This window comes from Grammomys surdaster, unplaced genomic scaffold (assembly GCF_004785775.1).
Source record: "Grammomys surdaster isolate TR1022 unplaced genomic scaffold, NIH_TR_1.0 124820, whole genome shotgun sequence".
Lineage (NCBI taxonomy): Eukaryota > Metazoa > Chordata > Mammalia > Rodentia > Muridae > Grammomys > Grammomys surdaster.
The window spans coordinates 104,325-122,654 of NW_021619764.1; the positions used below are offsets into that span (position 1 = coordinate 104,325).

At 53.4% G+C, this 18,330-nt stretch overlaps 1 protein-coding gene across 1 annotated transcript in view; it reads left to right on the forward strand.

Moving 5' to 3' along the window:
* The window catches only part of Sspo (SCO-spondin), a 53,342-nt gene that overhangs the window by 7,536 nt on the left and 27,476 nt on the right, over positions 1-18,330 (forward strand). Inside the window, exons 18-50 of the mRNA XM_028784722.1 lie at positions 932-1,121; positions 1,228-1,322; positions 1,536-1,792; positions 2,099-2,233; positions 2,958-3,154; positions 3,349-3,476; positions 3,567-3,676; positions 4,004-4,153; positions 4,248-4,341; positions 4,425-4,594; positions 4,809-5,042; positions 5,453-5,674; positions 6,085-6,327; positions 7,172-7,263; positions 7,343-7,574; positions 7,722-7,874; positions 8,160-8,300; positions 8,371-8,553; positions 8,649-8,799; positions 9,346-9,499; positions 9,709-9,763; positions 10,218-10,316; positions 10,586-10,780; positions 10,867-10,994; positions 11,517-11,667; positions 11,756-11,909; positions 12,373-12,445; positions 13,084-13,147; positions 14,543-14,713; positions 15,006-15,149; positions 16,506-16,676; positions 16,761-16,925; positions 18,136-18,315. Of these exons, the coding sequence (XP_028640555.1) occupies positions 932-1,121; positions 1,228-1,322; positions 1,536-1,792; positions 2,099-2,233; positions 2,958-3,154; positions 3,349-3,476; positions 3,567-3,676; positions 4,004-4,153; positions 4,248-4,341; positions 4,425-4,594; positions 4,809-5,042; positions 5,453-5,674; positions 6,085-6,327; positions 7,172-7,263; positions 7,343-7,574; positions 7,722-7,874; positions 8,160-8,300; positions 8,371-8,553; positions 8,649-8,799; positions 9,346-9,499; positions 9,709-9,763; positions 10,218-10,316; positions 10,586-10,780; positions 10,867-10,994; positions 11,517-11,667; positions 11,756-11,909; positions 12,373-12,445; positions 13,084-13,147; positions 14,543-14,713; positions 15,006-15,149; positions 16,506-16,676; positions 16,761-16,925; positions 18,136-18,315 (5,081 nt within the window). The remainder of the gene's footprint in view (positions 1-931; positions 1,122-1,227; positions 1,323-1,535; positions 1,793-2,098; positions 2,234-2,957; positions 3,155-3,348; positions 3,477-3,566; positions 3,677-4,003; positions 4,154-4,247; positions 4,342-4,424; positions 4,595-4,808; positions 5,043-5,452; positions 5,675-6,084; positions 6,328-7,171; positions 7,264-7,342; positions 7,575-7,721; positions 7,875-8,159; positions 8,301-8,370; positions 8,554-8,648; positions 8,800-9,345; positions 9,500-9,708; positions 9,764-10,217; positions 10,317-10,585; positions 10,781-10,866; positions 10,995-11,516; positions 11,668-11,755; positions 11,910-12,372; positions 12,446-13,083; positions 13,148-14,542; positions 14,714-15,005; positions 15,150-16,505; positions 16,677-16,760; positions 16,926-18,135; positions 18,316-18,330) is intronic.

Genomic DNA, 18,330 nt, shown 5'->3' on the forward strand with positions numbered 1-18,330 from the left:
GGTTACCAGGGAGGGTCGGCAGGGTGCTGATACTCAGTGCTGCAGCACTGTCAGCTTCAGGAAGCTCTTTCGTGCTCACTATATATTTTGTTGATTTTATTTCCTAACTATAGCCTAATAAAGTGTGGAAGGTGAAAACCCATTCCTACTTGGTAGATGAGGAAAAAGAGGCTCAGCTGGGCAGAGCATGTGTTACTGAGAAGGCAAGATGTGGTCTGAACTTAAGGCAGCAGGGGCAGGCTCTAGGGCACTTCAGTGGGTCCCCTCTCCTGTGTCCGACAAGTGGCAAATGCCTTAGTCACTTTTCTTGTTTCTGTGACCAAGTACCTGATAAGAAGAAGCTCAAGAGAAGAAGTGATTATTTTAGCTCATTATGCAAGGAAATACAGCCCACCAGGGCGGGGAAGTCCTGGTGGCAGGAGGTAACTGATCATATCGCATCCTTAGGAAGCAGGGAGAAATGAATGCTGGAATTTGGCTGACTTTCTTATTACCCCAGGACCTCAGCCCATGGAATGGTGATGCCCATAGTCAGGGTGGGTCTTCACACCTTAACTAACCCAATTTAGAAAATCCTTCATGCACAAGCCCAGACAGTCAAGATAAGTCATCACGTTAGGAGAGTATCTCCGCCTCACTGTGGAGTTCAAAGAGTAGCCCCACTGGAGCCAGACAGAAGAGGGACTGTGGATCCCAGGCACATGGGCTTTCTTAACAGCTTGCCCTCCTATGCTGGGGGCTGGGGTGTTAGAAGTAGAACTGGTTCAGTCTCTAGCATTGGGGCAGGTTCCTAGTATGCATTCGTGGATCCAGATGCCTGCAGAGGTCCTCAGTATCTTGGTTCCTGAGCTTCATTGTGTCTGACTAGGGGGTAGGATAGCCAGATGAGCCCATGCTGGGCCTGGCTCTTCCACCTTCCCTTCCTCTACAGCATCTGTCAGGAGAGGGGCCTCTGGAACTGCACAGCCCACCACTGCCCCCGACAGTGGCCACTCTGCCCCCAGGAACTCATCTATGTCCCTGGTGCTTGCCTTCTCACCTGTGACAGCCCCAGTGCCAACCATTCCTGTCTGGCTAGAAGCACTGATGGCTGTGTCTGTCCCCCTGGCGCTGTATGGCTGGTGAGGCTGGAAAAGGGACCCATGGGGCAACAAAGTGCCTCCCCCTACACAAGGATGCTACCCTGCTCCCTAGGTGTCCAAAACAGTGTTTTCATCCTTCATGCAGGACAAGCACTGTGTGTCTCCTGATCTTTGTCCCTGTCGTCACAACGGGCAGTGGTACCCACCCAATGCCACCATCCAGGAAGACTGCAACATTTGGTATGTTCAATCCCCGTCACCCGTTACCATATGACCTTGTGACCCCTGACCCCCCGGCATCATGCCTCTTTTCACTCAGAGGGGTTAAAATGACCAATGGAGCAGCCCATCCAAGGTAGCCTGGGCCCTGGGAAGCCTCCAGAATTCTTCACACTCAGGGTATGTCTGGACTATCCCTATTGTTGATGGCTCTGCCCTGTCTCTTGCCCACAGTGTGTGCCAGGGCCAGCGCTGGCACTGCACAGGTCAGCGGTGCAGTGGATGGTGCCAGGCATCTGGTGCCCCCCACTATGTGACATTCGATGGGCTGGTCTATACCTTTCCTGGGGCCTGCGAGTACCTGCTGGTGAGAGAGGCTGGTGGCCGCTTCAGTGTCTCCATCCAGAACTTGCCTTGTGGGGCCAGTGGCCTCACGTGTACCAAGGCATTGGCTGTGCGTCTGGACAGCACTGTTGTGCACATGCTTAGAGGTGGCTGTGACCTATCTGTAATGTCTGTCTACTGCCAGAGGGTGTGGGGCAAAGCAGTGTAGCGTCGTAGCTACTCAGCATGGCCAGGGCCCGGGTTCCCTCCCAGCTCCTTTCTGGGTTTGATTGTCCTATGGTGGGATTGGTTGGAGCCAGAACTCTGGAAGACTGTGAAATCAAGGCCCAGAGAAGACTAATGACAAATCCGAGGTCACCTAGGAGATTAAGCAAAAAAAAAAACTTTGGAAGAGTGGCTGGGTGGATCTCTCAGGGACCAAACTAAGTTTAAAACCTTCCCTTCTTTTTCAGGCCAGGCAGTGACAGTGAATGGAGTGACCATAAAGCTCCCCAAAGTCTACACAGGCCCTGGCCTGAGCCTGTACCATGCTGGCCTCTTCCTGCTGGTGACAACACGCCTGGGTCTCACTCTGCTCTGGGATGGAGGTCAGGCTCTGTCTTTATGCTCTTAGCCCAAGCTAGGCCTTCATACTGGCAGCTGGATTCCCCCAAACCCTTCTTCCCAGTGCCTGCCAGGCTCTGAGGTAGAGGCAGACCCCTGACAGCCTACTCAAGACAGATTGCCAGTATGACAGCCAGGCTAAGATATCTGCTGGCTCCCAGCTTCCCACCCTCTGCCCAGTGCCCCTCAGTGGCCATTCATGTCTTATAGCCCTTGAAAGTAGTTGGGGAGCTTCCATATTGTATCTTCATAACTGTGTTTTTTTTTTTTCATTTTACAAGCATGACTGCCCCACCAAAGAAGCATTTAGAAAATACCAAGTTTTAGGAAGAAGTGAAAATAGACCAACTGATATTGCACTACCCAAACATAAGCAGTTGGCGTTTTAGAAATATAACTGTTAGTGAGGAACTGAGGGAAACCAAAATAACCCTGTGTGGATTTGGTCCTCCCAGCTGGGCTAGCCTATAATTTCTTGCCACAGAAGAGTTTCTCAGCCCGTCCAGAAGCCAGTTCCCACCTGAATCTGGCCTGGTGGGGAGATTTTGCTCTCAACCTAGAGTTAGTTAGGAAACTAGCTTCCTAATTAGCTCCCAGATGTTGCTCTTCAGTAAAGTAGGGGCACCTGTGCAGGAGGCTACTCTACCCATGTGTCTTTCTGCCCCAGCCTGCCGAGGGCCCTGGAAGTCACTTTTTTAATGCCACCAGGCACCCGGGTTCTGGTACAACTATCCCCCCACTTCCATGGTCGTGTGGCTGGGCTGTGTGGAAACTTTGATGGTGATGCCAGTAATGACCTGCGGAGCCGCCAAGGAGTCCTGGAGCCCACGGCAGAGCTGACTGCCCATTCCTGGCGACTCAATCCCCTATGCCCTGAGCCAGGAGACCTGCCACATCCTTGTACAGTGAGCAGGGCAGGGTAGCCAGTCGGGAGGATGGGTATACTATACTAGCTGGGGGGGGGTGGAGAAGGAAGGGGAGGGGAGAGGGAGAGGGAGAGGGAGAGGGAGAGGGAGAGGGTGAGGGAGAGGGAGAGGGAGAGGGAGAGGGAGAGGGAGAGGGAGAGGAGGGAGGTCCACAAAAGTGCCTTGTGTTGCAGGTGAATGCCCACCGGGCAAACTGGGCCCGGGCACGCTGTGAGGTGATATTGCAGCCAATCTTTGCCCCATGCCACACAGAGGTGCCCCCACAGCAGTACTATGAGTGGTGTGTGCACGATGCTTGTGGGTAAGAAGGCTGTGCGGTGGGTGCAGTGGGCATGCTGAGGTGTATGGGGGCGTGTGGGGTGTATGATAGGCTGACAGCTCCACCCCACAGCTGTGACACAGGAGGTGACTGTGAGTGCCTCTGCTCAGCCATTGCCACATATGCTGATGAATGTGCCCGGCACAGACACCATGTGCGATGGCGCAGCCAGGAACTCTGCCGTGAGTGTGTCCTACTCAGTCCTGCCTACTTTCAGCCCCTTGAAAGGTGCTTCTTCCTGTCCCATCACCTGGCTATTTAGTCACTCAAGTTCAAATGTGACCTGGGTGCTCACTCTGATGTTGGATACTTTCCTTAATGGACCAAGCATGAGAATGGCTGATGCACAGAGCTGGCATCTTTCATCTTCCTTTGGGAGTATCTTGATAGAGGTTCCTAGCATGTATCCTGTGTATCCCTTGGGTGTCAACTGAAGCTGTATCACCTGTGACATTGCTTCCTGGTGCTCTTGGGCTTCAGTGAGCTGAGCCTCTCTTCTACCCATTCAGCCCTACAGTGTGAAGGAGGTCAATTGTATGAACCCTGTGGCTCTGCATGTCCCCCCACTTGCCATGACCATCATCCTGAACTCAGATGGCAGTGCCAGGCCATCACTTGTGTGGAGGGCTGCTTCTGCCCTGAGGGGACACTGCTGCATGGTATGTCATTGGGGAGAGAACACTGAGAATGAGTAAAGGCCACAAATGTTAGCTGGGTCTCCTTGGTTCTGAATCCTGTGCTCTGTGCTCTCAGGAGGAGCCTGTGTGGAGCTGGCCGCCTGTCCCTGTGAGTGGCAGGGCAGTTTCTTCCCACCAGGGACTTTGCTGCAAAAGGACTGTGGGAACTGGTGAGTGGGAGACCCAGGAGAGGCCCGTGCTCTTGGGCTGAACAGGCTGACCTGTGGCTAATGCCAGACGTTCATGTGCTCAGCACGTGTCAGGAGAGCCAGTGGCATTGTGACCGTGGTGGTGCCCCGTGTGAGGAGGTGGAACCTGGCTGTGCAGAAGGAGAGGCTTTGTGCAGAGAGAATGGGCACTGCGTGCCACTTGAGTGGCTTTGTGACAACCAGGATGACTGTGGTGACGGCTCAGATGAGGAGGGTGAGTGTAACCTGTGTGTGGCGGTTACAGGGTCAGATAACTGAGTTTACTGAAGCGGCAGCATCTAGCCCCAGGGTGGCATCATAAATCACTGCTTCCCCTGCCAGGAGCTGTGACTTGGGTGATGGGCAGGAACTGAGGGCATTCTGGTCCTTCTTGGGCCAGGATCTTTGGCAGCACAGCATCCTGAACCTGCTTGCTTGTCCCATACCAGGATGTGCTACCTCAGTCTGCGGGGAGGGACAGATGTCTTGCCAGTCTGGCCACTGCCTGCCCCTGTCCCTGATCTGTGATGGGCAGGATGACTGTGGAGATGGCACAGATGAGCAAGGGTGCCTGTGTCCCCATGGCTTTTTAACCTGTGCTGATGGTCGCTGCCTGCCACCCGCCCTGCTATGTGATGGTCACCCTGACTGTCTGGATGCTGCAGATGAAGAGTCCTGTCTGGGTGAGGAGTCTCTGCCCTGCCTGCAGCCTTCTAGGAAGCCCCTCTCAGGGTCCAGCTCCTGAAGTGCCCTGAGTATCCACCCCGTCCTATGTCAGGTCTCCACTAGTGAAGGTGGTACCTGTGAATGAATAAGTGGAGATCCCCAAAGAGATAGAATAAGGGGCACTCCCAGGGGCCAGATTGCTCAATGGTTATAAATTTGTGTTGCTCTTCAAGAAAACCTGAAATTTAGCTCCCAGCACCTACACTGAACCTCACAACCACCTATCACTCCAGATCTAGGGGTTCTCACATGCTCTCCTGGCCTCCACAGGCCCCTGCACACATGTCGCATACATGCACAGACATACATTTTTTTTTAAGTCTTAAAAGTGGTAAATCTCAGGATCACCTCCTCTCTCTGACTGCAGGGCCAGTGAGCTGCATCTCTGGAGAGGTATCTTGTGTTGATGGCACTTGCGTTAGGACCCTCCAGCTGTGTGATGGAGTTTGGGACTGCCCAGATGGAGCTGATGAGGGGCCTAGCCACTGCTCTCTGCCTCCTCTGCCTACACCCCCTGCCGGCATTGGGCAGAACCCTTCCACCAACTCCCTGGATACAGCACTGAGTCCTATGGATAGTACCAGCCCTGGTGAGTCTTTGGGAATAAATAGGGTGAGAAAGTTGGAAGCCGGATGAGCTGCCCAGGAAGGGGATGAGTATCTCAGAAGGGAACATTTAGGCCAAATTCAGGGGTGAGGAGCTCTGGAATAAAGTGGTCAATATTTGAAAAAGATGGAAGTTCCAGAATTATTTCCTAGTGTTCAGGGTCTCCCTCTGAACAAGTGAAGGAGAACCTAATGGGTGTTCAGGGACCAGGAGAAAGCTTGTGAAAAGCAAAACAGCAACCAAATGCAAGAGAAGGTGGGACTAGGTTAGGTTGGGGCATTCTCAGGTAAGTCAGGGGTGCTGAACCTAGAGGGCAGCCCCACAGGAAATGTGAGGTTGGCTTGCAGAGTCAAGAGTCCACTCTCCCCGGTCTAAGCAACACATCCTCTGCAGCGTCCCCCTGCAGCCTCTCTGAGTTCCAGTGCAACAGTGGAGAATGCACCCCTCGGGGCTGGCGCTGTGACCAGGAGGAAGACTGCACAGATGGCAGTGATGAGCTTGGTTGTGGTAGGCCCTGCATGCTGTACCAAATGCCCTGTGCCCACAGCCCACACTGCGTGTCCCCAGGACAGCTATGTGATGGAGTGACACAGTGCCCGGATGGTTCAGATGAGGACCCCGATGTCTGCAGAAAAAGTCACAGGCCTTACTCCGTCCCTTTGGCTGGTAGCCTAGCAGGCTGGGGCCTGGCTCTTCCCAAGCACTTGCCACCATTGGCCCGTGCTGTGGCAGTTTGGCTCACAGCTAGACTGTGGCTGGGGATATCAGAGGCTGAGTGATTGGGTTTTTTGTTTGTTTGTTTGTTTTGTTTCTCTGATCTTTACCATGAAATCTGCCCTGGATTTTTTTAGGCCCATGGGAAAGTAGACAGGAATCTCTTGTATATTCACATTTGGGCAAGAAGAAACAAGACAGTGGGTGGTGCCAGAGGCCATGAGGGTGGGTCAGTTGGGAGACTCCCCCATCTATAGCTTCTCCATATCTCGCCTGAGTGGGATTCTTTGTGCCCTTACAAATTAGCACTTCATGCCCTGGCTTTCTCACCAGAGAGACTGTTAAGCTGTCCATGCCTTTATTTTTCTCCAGGACCATTCTTCAGGTTGTTTGTTTGTTTGTTTGTTTGTTTTAGATAAGCTTTCTCTGTGTAGCCTTGGCTGTTCTGGAACTCACTCTGTAGACCAGGCTGGCTTCAAACTTAGAGATCTGCCTGCCTCTGCCTTCTAAATGTTCGAATTAAAGGCACAGCCCACCACTCCTCTAATAAGACCCTTATCCATAGGTTCCACTCAGTTGCCCTCATGCCAAGGCCTCTTCTCCTGTGGTTTGGCTCCCTGGCTGTGCCTGAGTCCCAAGCAGCTCTGTGACGGGATCCTTGACTGTCCCCAGGGCGAGGATGAGCTGGACTGTGGTATGGATACTGTTTTCTTGCTTTTTAGGATGTACAGCAGTAATTCCTAGCTAACTGTTCTTTCTTCCCCAGAGGAGCAATCAGCCTCAGGAGGCCCCAACAGGACAGGGGTTCCCTGCCCAGAATTCTCCTGCCCAAATGGCACTTGCATTGATTTCCTGCTGGTAAGGGAGTCTCAAGCAGGGATGGGTAGGCTCAGATCTTACACACCTAACCAGAAGCCTGAGCCTGTCGCCTTCCCAGGTTTGTGACGGGAACCCAGACTGTGAACTGGCAGATGAAACAGAGCCCTCCTTGGATGAACAGGGTTGTGGGGCGTGGGGCTCCTGGGGTCCGTGGGAGCCATGCAGTCAGACCTGCGGGCCTGGCATACAGAGTCGGAACCGAAACTGCTCCACATCCAGTCTCCAGGTGCTACAGAACTGCCCAGGCCTCCAGCACCAGTCACAGGCCTGCTTCACGGAAGCCTGCCCAGGTGAGGGAAGGGACATCTGACGGGGAGGGAGGGAGGGGGAGGGGCAGTAGGTCCTAGAGACAGAGGTGACAATAGAGGCTCTTAAGCCCCAGCCCTGCCTCCAAGCCTGCACCCCAACACACATACTGTCCTGGCCCTCTCTTGCAGTGGATGGTGAATGGAGCTCCTGGTCTCCCTGGTCTCCATGCTCTGAATCCTGTGGGGGCACCATGACACGGCATCGGCAGTGCCGGCCACCCCAGAATGGGGGCCAGGACTGTGCCCTGTTGCCTGGAAACACTCGTAGCACCCACCAGACCAGTGAGTAAAGCAGGGGAGGGCACGATAAAGGCATGAGGCAACTGATGATTGTATGCCGAGTGGGTAGGTGGACACTGGGGGAGGGGCCTCTGGGTAGCTACTGGGGGGTGGGGTGGGAGAAGACGGCAGGAACAGGGGATTACTGGAGGGTACTGTGGGCATGGGAGTTACCACCTGAGACATTGTAGACATGGGGGCTTGTGGCGGATGCAGAATGGGATGGACACCAGGTCTTTGCTGCAGATGCTTCTCTCTAAGCTCTGATTTGTCCTGGCCCGCTTTCAGACCCCTGCCCTCAAGAGGGCTGCCCCAATGCTACTTGCTTTGGGGAGTTGGTATTCGGGCCTTGTGCCCCCTGCCCTCTGACTTGTGAAGATATTTCTGGTCAGGCCGTGTGCTCTCCGGGCAGGCCCTGCAGCAGCCCAGGTGAGGGGGTACTGAACTGGGTCTGGGGAAGCCTTGCTTTGCATGATGCCTAATGCTGGGCTTTACCTAGGTTGCTGGTGCCCAGAAGGGAAGGTGCTGGGTACTGAGGGGCGGTGTGTGAGGCCCAGGCAGTGTCCCTGCTTGGTGGATGGTGCCCGCTACTGGCCTGGACAACGCATCAAGATGGACTGCCAGCTCTGCTTCTGCCAGGATGGGCAGCCACATCGCTGCCGGCCCAATCCAGAATGTGCTGGTAAGCCTCTGTTCAGGCCCTTCCCTGGAGTGGGGTTGTGGGGGAGGGCCACTTCCTCTCCAGAACACCAAGCCTTGATTTCTGTTATCGCTCAGTGGATTGTGGCTGGTCTTCCTGGTCCCCTTGGGCAGAGTGTCTGGGTCCCTGTAGCAGCCAGAGCCTCCAGTGGTCTTTCCGGAGTCCTAACAACCCACCCCTCTCTGGGCATGGTCGCCAGTGCCGTGGCATCCACCGCAAAGCCCGCAGGTACAGGGTAGGGACACTTAGAGGGTAGGGACATGATCTATCCTCTATCCCATTGCTTAGGAGGTAGACTCTGATTCCCTCTTTGAACTAAGTATTTCACATCTACCAGAAACCCCATACTAGCAGCCAGTTATCTGATCCCCAGTGGACACTCAGCTGTCTTCTCCTACTTCACTCTTGTACCTCTTAGATCCAGGAGCCAGCAGACAGAACCTACACATAGAGCTTGAGCAATCCAGTGGCAAGAAGAGGTGTCTGTGTCTCTAGTGGGTGGGGAGTCTGGCGAGGCTTGTAGGGGCACAGTTATTTCAGCTCTTCTGGGACAGGCTGTGTTTACCTACAGTGTTGGCCCAAAGTGCTTCCCTCCACTATGGAGCCTCCAGGGATAGAGTGGGAATATAGCATGACCAAACATTTACCCAGGACTTTCTTAGTTTTATTACTGACAGTCACAAGCCTAGGAATGCCCTTTGTCCAGCAAGTAGGGTGGTGGTAGCTTTGAGTGAGCTCCCTTCTCAAGGAGCTGTAACCATGTCTCCATCCCAGGTGCCAGACAGAGCCTTGTGAGGGCTGTGAACAATGGGGCCTCATGTACGGCGTCGGGGAACGCTGGCGCAGGGGCCCCTGCACGGTGTGTGAGTGTGTGCACAGGAGTATCACACGCTGCTCTCCCTATTGCCCAATAGGCAGCTGTCCCCAGGTGAGGGACCTGGGAATGTGGAGAGGGCGGAGCCTGGAAATATGGAGAGGGTGGAGCCTGGGTGAGGGCAGAGCCTGGAAACAAGGGGGTGGAGCCTGGGAATGTGGAGAGGGCGGAGGCTGGAGAGGTGATATGAGCCAGCCAGGCTTGGGGAAACTGATTGTGTGGATCAGTGAAGGACAAGTGGCCTGACTTTTATGTTCTCACAGGGCTGGGTCCTGGTGGAGGGAATGGGAGACTCGTGTTGCCACTGTGCACTGCCTGGTGAGTGGAAATGGAGGGCAGCAGAAGAGCCTCAAGAAGAGAAGAATCCACTGAAGGCTATGACAGGGAGCCGTGGTGGGGTTTCCTTATCCTAAAGGCGTATTTACAAATTGATGAAGCTAGCACCCACCAAGCATGTACAGTTACATAGGTTGTTCACTGCACAATGAGTCTCTCCCTACCGCCTAAATAGGTTAGAAACTGCACCTGTTCCACAGGCATCATCTGAAAGTTGTTTTAGCCTGAGGGGTTTATTCTGTTCTCTAAATAGTGAGTAGAGATGGAAAGCCCCAGTTCACACACAGGGAAGGAGGGACATTTCCCAGATGGCTTTTGTACCTGAGAAGCCATGAGAGGGGCCGTGTTCCGGGAAGTGTGTGGGGCCTGAGTGTTCGGTTGGTGGCTGGTGGCAGCCTCTCCTACTCTTCCTCCTGACCACTGGGTCTCTGCACAGGAAAGAACCAGACAGAGATCCCCAGAACCACTCCTGCCCCTGCCCCCAGCCCTCAGATTGGAGCCTCTCTGGTCACCTATGCTCTGCCTCCCATGTCGGGTAAGTCATGTGCTGTTCTGGATGCTGAGAGGGACTGCCCTAGCGACTGCCAGACCTCTAGAGAAACAGGCTCTCTGGCCCAGTCCCATGCCTTGCACACACTACAGGTGGTGAAGTCGCCCATCCCAAGTTGCGTTCCCTGACTCTGCCCCGCTCTTGTTCCATTTTTCTGTCCTCTGTACCACAGCTCCCCTGTGGCTCCCTAGTTGTCCCTGCCCCTCTGTTTTGCCTTACTGGAGCCTACCTCTCTCTTTCTCTCCTGAACCCAGATGCCTGCTATTCTCCCCTGGGCCTGGCCGCACTGCCCATGTGGACATCATCCCAGTACCCGGAACATACCACCAGGGCTGCCCCCATGGAAGCTCCCACGGCAGGGCCTGGCCCCAGAGAGGAGGCTTATGCAGAGTGGAACACTCAGCCACCCTATCTGCAGCTGGACCTGCTTCGTCCTCGGAACCTAACTGGTCAGTGAGGACAAGGGGACGGGATAGGGAATGGGGAGGGGTAGCTGTCTCAATGCTGACCTTTGCCCTGCCCTGTGTCCCCTCAGGGATCATCGTGCAGAGGACGGTCTCCTCTGCCACTTATATCTCCAGCTTGTCACTCCAGTTCAGCAGCGATGGCCTACAATGGCACAGCTATCTCAACTCTCTGTCTAGTGCTCTGCCTCCACCCAAGGTACTGAGCCCTCCAGTGCCCTGGGGCAGGTGGTGCAACAAACCCCTTTGTGGATACACAGCCATTGTTCCCAAGGCACTTTCATTCCCCTGGGGGACAGTCCTTGCTTTAGATATCTGGTGGGACACCTACTAACTAGCAGAGGCTATGAGTTGAGAGCCCAGGGTCACCTGAAAACACCAAAGTGGCTTAGAATCTGTACACGTGACCCTCTACGCCAGCTTGTGAAGGAGCACGGTGGGAACACAGCTGGTTCACAGAGGCCCTCGGAAGCACAGATCTCTGCAGCAGCCTCTACACAGCACTGTTCCTTTAGGAGTGGGCATTCTCCCCAGGACGACAGGCCCCTGTGGCCACAAGACTCAGTCCACTCATGTCCATTCTCCTTAAAGAGCACCTGCTTTACGTGGGAGTTTATCCATGTCATGAGGGTTGGGAGACTCAGGAGGGACATCAGAGCAGAGTTACGATGGCAGCTTGAGTGGGAGGTGGGACTTGGGCCACAAGTAATGTCTTTCACAGCCTTCCCTGGAGAGCTCGAACCACATGGCCCCTGAGGTACGGACATTCGACCAGATGGTACAAGCAAGATACATCAGGGTGTGGCCGCATGGTGGCTACCTCAGAGACAACAACCAGCATGATATCTTCCTGTGGGTGGAACTACTGGGCTGTATGCCAGGAACAGGTCAGCTTGGGAGCTGGAGGGAGAAGGATGGGCCGTGTGAAGTCAGGAGTCCTTAGCTGTATATCTTCCACAGTGTCCCCATTGGCACCCCTATGTCCAGGGACCAGACATCGCTGTGCCAGTGGAGAATGTGCCCTAAAGGGTGGGCCGTGTGATGGAGCTGTGGACTGTGAGGATGGCTCTGACGAGGAGGGCTGTGGGCCCCTTCATGCGAGCACTACCAGCAGGTATGGCTTGGCTTTGGGCTGGACATAGGTAGAAAGGTGAACGGGAGGAATCCTGTCTTGCCTTCCCAGACCGTGACTGTTGAGGCGTCTTAGCTGAGTGCCTCTGAGCCCTTACCACCATAAGCGTCTTGGGTCCTGTACATGCTCCTGATATCTGGAGTTTAGCAACTCTCAAAGGCTAGCCCCTGAGCTAAGACCACCACTATCAGCCAGTGTGAAAGATGGGGGTCACTCAGTTTCTACCTGGTCCTGAGGGTGGCAGTGGGAGTGCTTTACCTGTCCTCTGGTGACCGTGACGTGATCAAGCTGAGACCACTGTTAGAGTTCACCTTTGTCTAGCCTTGATGGGCAGAGCCCCTCATGAATGCCCTACCCTGGTCCAAAAACCCCTGATCCCTTTAGGATGGCTGGACTCCAGGGCTGGGAGAGTCCCTAGAGCCCTCTTGGTGGTTTTTCTCCCTAGAATCCATCACACAGCCAAGACCCCAGCTCTCTCCTCCACCCAGCCTGGAAAGTTTTCGTTCCAGCCCTGGGAGGTGAGTGGGAATTTGAGTTCCACTCCCTGAGCTATGTACTTCCTGTATCTGCATTGTCCTCCCTCTGTATGCATTCAGTGGCTTTTCCTCCAACTTGTGTTTCCTGATGCCGCTCTGTCAGGCCTTCAGTCCTCAACTGTCTGGGAGCCAGCTTGGCGTGAGTTAGGGTGGTGCGATCTGGGTGGCAAGAGCTCTGTCACCGGTGAGGTGATACCATTTGCTTTTGGAATCTATGCCTGGGGTCCCCAGAGGCATCTTGGACAAAGCTTGGAGGATGGGGATATCTGTGACACAAAGGGACAGGACACTTTCCATTGAAAACCTACTCAGGGCACTGGGGAGGCCCAGGACTTTGGGGAAAAGACATGAAGTGGTTGCACCGGTGGGCCAGTGTCTGAGGATGCCCAGGCTCATCTACCTTGCAGGGGAGGTTAGCTCAGTTCTGAGTTCTGTGGGCCAGTACCTTGGGATAGTCAGCCTACTTACCTTTCAGGAGAATCATCTCTGTCCTCAGCTCTGAACTTCTGGAAACAGATATAGGCGGGAAGGAAGGAGCTGTGGCCTGCTGGAAAAGAAATGGGTCAGATGGAGCTTTCCTGGAGGTCTGAGCAGAAAGGTTAAGCTCTCTCCTTCTGCAGGGTCTGGCAGACATGGAACACCAGCAACCCAAGCAGGAATCATCCATGCCTATTGCAGGTGTGTGCACAGACTCCAATCTCCTCCCCAAATCCCCTCCCTTGTCATCCCTTCCCCTTCTAGAGTGAAGACAGTGGTGTTCCAGAGGCTAAAACCCCCTGTCCTAATTCTCCCAAGACCAGAGAGCCATAGGATCAAGAGACACCACTTACCAGGTGCTTGACCAGGTCCTGATTTGCCCAGCCTACTAGACCCAGAATGTGCAATCTGAGGGGACAAAGACAGTCTCTAGGGCTGAGCAATTGTCCCTATGGCTGCAGCTCCCAGCCCCTATCCTGGGCCAGCCTCCTTAAGAAAGTCGAGATACCACCTGGCCTCATCTATGTCTTTCTTCTCACCTAACCATGATGTTAGGTGTTTTTCTAAAGTGTGAGGGGACAGGGTGCCCATTTTAGGATACTTGTAAGCAGTAAAAGGGACTCCTTGCTCAGCACGCATCAGCTGTCCCGTGGCTACTGATCCACGTGACGCCTGCACCATGGTCCTCGAGGGAGCTGACTCAATGTGGGTTTGGATGAGCATGGATCAGCAAAGGAGCAAGCTGTACTGTCTATCCTGGAAGATATTGGACAAACCATCCCAACCCTGTGCCTCAGTTTCCTCGCCTCTGAGACTAGGAGGCTCTTCCCTGTGAATTCTAGTGGAAGTTGTTCAACAGTCTGGCTGCACCATGTCTTTGTGTCTTTTGAAAAAAAAAATCACTTCTTCAACATGTGGGCTCATGGGATGAATCCTAGTCTCATTCTAAGTCTGGTCCCAAAAAAGGCTGTCTTTGAAGATGAATCTTTTGGCAGAAAATGCATGGCTGGCTCTCCTTCTCACTCCAGCTGTCAGGAAGCTCAGATCAAGTTTGTGTCTTCACATCAGTGGCAAGGCCCTCATCCTGAGTCTCAGTCATGTTTGCTCCTTCTGCTGTTACGTTTAAATGGCTCCAGTTCTTTCTCACTTTTTTTTTTCCAAGACAGGGTTTTTCTGTGTAGTCCTGGCTGTCCTGGAACTCACTCTGTAGACCAGGCTGGCCTCGAACTCAGAAATCCACCTGCCTCTGCCTCCTAAGTGCTGGGATTAAAGGCGTGCGCCACCACTGCCCAGCTCTTTCCCACTTCTTAACGCCTTATTTTATAATGAACTCATACTGGGAAGTTGCTGTGTCTTTGTGCAACTAGAGTACAGTATTAGATCACATCTGTTCTTCTTCTTCTTTCCCTTAACCCCCTTCTTGTGCTCCTTGGGTGATAGAAATCCTTTCTTTTTTATCTGAGGGGTCCTGTGATAGCTGTGATTATCCTGCACCATGTGGGAACCAGGGGTGCCTTCTTCAGAGTCTGTCGCACCACCTCTCATAGGCCAGGGAACTGAGCCAGTGATGTCTCACTCCCCCTCCATCCTCAGGGGAGACAGCAGGTCTCATCTGTGCTTCTGAGGGCCCTCTGCCTGTTTCAGGGCATTCTATGCAGACTCTGACCACCCCCTCCACCTCTACCTTCTCTCCTGGTGCCAAGAGTCTACACCCCGGAATGGCAGCTGTGACGGTACATCCCCCACACTCAGTCACGCCAGGAACTCCTGTTGGTAAGACTCTTCTGCCTGAAAAACCTGTGTGAACTCAGCTTCTCTGTGAGGAGCAGAAGCCACAAGAGGTTCGTCACTTAGATCAAGATCATATGGCTCCACGTCATTTTTTTGCTAGAATGGGCCTTTCTGACACAACTCACTTCTTTTTCATTACCTCAAGAAAGGCAGAAAGTGATATATCCTAGACACTAAGAGAAGTTGAAGACTTCTTGGAACTGACCAAGGAAGAAGGGTAAGAGTGGCTGGTTCCCAAGTCAGCTGGCATCCTGTGGTGGTGTCCTGTCTGCAGGTCAAAGTGTCAGCCCCAGGCCCTTCCCACCCGTGCGGTGTGGTCCTGGGCAGGTGCCCTGTGATGTGTTGGGCTGTGTGGAGCAGGAGCAGCTGTGTGACGGGAAGGAGGACTGTCTTGACGGCTCCGATGAGCAGCACTGTGGTGAGCTGGAGGGACTGCATCACACCCTGGGGATGACAAGAGGGTTTCAGATCTGGGTAGCTCCTATGGGAAGGATATGGGAAGGGCTGGAGCATCAGGGAAAGAGAGAAATTGTAAAACCGACTAGGAGCACCAGAGTCTTGGAAGATAATGAAGAGAACGGGCTAGACATTGGGTCCCAGCCTGTTTTGTTAAACCTATTTGGCTCTTGAGGATACTCAACTGTCCATCAGTCCGCCTTCCCACTTATCTGTTGATACATTGACCCACCCATCCCCCACACTCACCCATCCCCCACCCACTTATCCATTGCTCCATCCACCTCTTTACGTATCTGTCATCCATCTGTTCTTTTTAAAAATACTTTTATTGTTTTGTGTGTGTCTGTATGTGTGTGTGCGTGTATGTGCACGCGCACGCACACATGTGCATGAATGTATACCACATGTGTATGCTCATGGAGACCAGATAAGGATATTGGTTCCTTGAAATTGGAATTAAAATGGTTGTGAACTACCATGTGGGTGCTGAGAATCAAGCATGGGTCCTCTGGAAGAGCAAGCAGTACTCTTAACCACTGAGGTATCTCTAAACCCACCATGTACTCTTAAGTCTACCCATGTATACACACACTCACCTTTTCATCCACACATCCATACATCTGATCATTTATTCAATCTGTCCATCCCTCTCTCCACATGTATATCCATTAATCTATTGACCTATCTGCCTACCAATCTTCCCACATATCCATTTGCTATCTATCTTATTATCTATTGTCTGTCTGTCTGTACATTCATTTATTTACTCTTGCACCTGCCTACCCACCTACCTATTTACTTACCATCTACTTAGCTATCTCATTCACACACTCATCTCTCTGTCCATCCATCTATCCATGTACCCACATATTCATCCATCTATCCACATAGTCTCTACTCATCTGTCCATCCATCCATCCATCCGTCCGTCCATCCATCCGTCCATCTACCCAAGGTAGATCATTTTCATCAAAGCTTGGTTTTCTAATCCAAAGAAAAACTGTTGACCAATCATAGTAACCAGCACCCCAGGGAGAACCCATTCGGAGAGAGGATAACCGAGGGGAAGGGCTGTTCTGCATGCACTGACTTCTCTCTGGATACTTACAAGTAGAGAAGCTGTGAAACTGTGTAGAACAAAGACCTTATGTGGGCTCATCCTGAGTGGAGGACGCCAGAAGCACTGGGAGGAGTGGGAAGGCCTCTGCTCGGCCAACTGTCCCAATCTGGGCCTCAAGTTCAAGGACTGGGTTTCTCATCCAGCCAGAAATCATTCGTGTGCCTCCTTCTCTCTCCTCAAATGACCCATTGGCAGCAGGTGCTGAGCCCTTCACTGTGCCTACTACTGCCCTCCCTGGGTTGCCAGCCTCAAGGGCCCTCTGCTCCCCACGTCAGCTGAGATGTGGCAGTGGGGAGTGTCTACCCCTTGAATATCGCTGTGACCTTCAGGTGAACTGCCAGGATGGCTCTGATGAGGATGGCTGTGGTACGTGCTGGCCTGAGGCACAGTCCTGAGGGTCCTGTTCCTGCTTGAGCCTCCTTCTAAGCCCTGGTGTGCTTTCCCCTGCAGTCGACTGTGTGTTGGCACCTTGGTCTGGCTGGAGTGACTGCAGTCGCAGCTGTGGCCTGGGCCTCATCTTCCAGCACCGAGAGCTGCTGAGACCTCCCCTGCCTGGAGGCAGCTGTCTGTTGGACCAGTTCCGTAGCCAGTCCTGCTTTGTGCAAGCCTGCCCAGGTAGCCTAGCATTTCAGAAGGAAATAGGGGTTGGCCGCTTGCTGCGGGAGACCTGATTGGTTCATATCAGAGACCCTCAACAAGTGCCCTGCTCTCCTTGTGTCTGGGTTTTTGGGACTCTAGTCCAAAGATAGCCCTGTGATCATGTAATCCCAGCTTTCAAAGAGTTGTCAGGATACTCTCTCCCCTGGCCCTGCCCACCCTTCCTTGTCTGCCTAGGTAGCCCAAGGTAGCCCAAGGGCATCTCTTCACTCAGGGTTTTCAGGCTGTAAACTAGTATTCCTGCACAGTCATTCTCACCTCCATCCATTCACGTTTCCATGTGTGAGGCGGGAGGAAGAGAACGAGAACGTAAGAGGGTGTGTTAAGTGACAGCTGGCTACCACTCACCTGCCCCTGGCTCCATGGCTGATGGCCTTATAGACCTTTTTGTTCAGTCACTCTACCACAGTGGCTCCCAGCTTGCTCTATGTGCTGCTGAGAGGGTACACACGCACATACGCGCACTCATACACACACACACACACACACACACACACGAGACAGAGAGACAGACAGGCAGACAGACACACACACACGAGAAAGAGAGAGACAGACACACACACATGAGAGAGAGACACACACATACACACACACACGAGAGAGAGAGAGATAGAGAGAGAGAGAGAGAGAGAGAGACATACACACACACGAGAAAGAGACAGACACACACACATGAGAGAGAGACACACACACATACACACACATGAGAGAGAGAGAGAGAGAGACAGAGAGAGACAGAGAGAGACAGAGAGAGAGAGACAGACACACACACACAAGAGAGAGACAGACAGACAGACAGACACATGCAGAAAGAGACAGACAGACAGACAGACAGACACACACCTCTCCATAGCTCCTATAGCATCCCTGGCTTTGGTAGCTTCCTGTGTCACGGCTGCCAGATGTGCGCCACTTCAGGGTTTTGGCGTTATAACTTTGCCAGGGGCTGGAACGCTATTCTTGGAGTTCCCAGGTGGCTTTCACTGGTTTTCTCACTCACAGGCAGTTTGCCACAATACAAGGACTTTAGAACTGCTAGGGTGCTGCCCTTGGCTGCCAGGCCACCTACCCCCAAGGGGCTGGGAAAGGCTCCCTGGCGTGGCCCTAACCTCTCTACACAGCCTGTCTCCATGGAGTCTTTCTGGTGGATCCTCTTCTTCCTCTACAGTGGCTGGGGCATGGGGAGACTGGGGGCCCTGGGAGCCCTGCAGTGTCTCCTGTGGAGGTGGTCACCAGAGTCGTCAGAGGAGCTGTGTGGACCCTCCTCCCAAGAATAGTGGTGCCCCATGCCCTGGGCCTTCCCATGAGAAGGCACCCTGCAACTTGCAGCTCTGCCCAGGTGACACAGGTAAAGGGAAGTTGG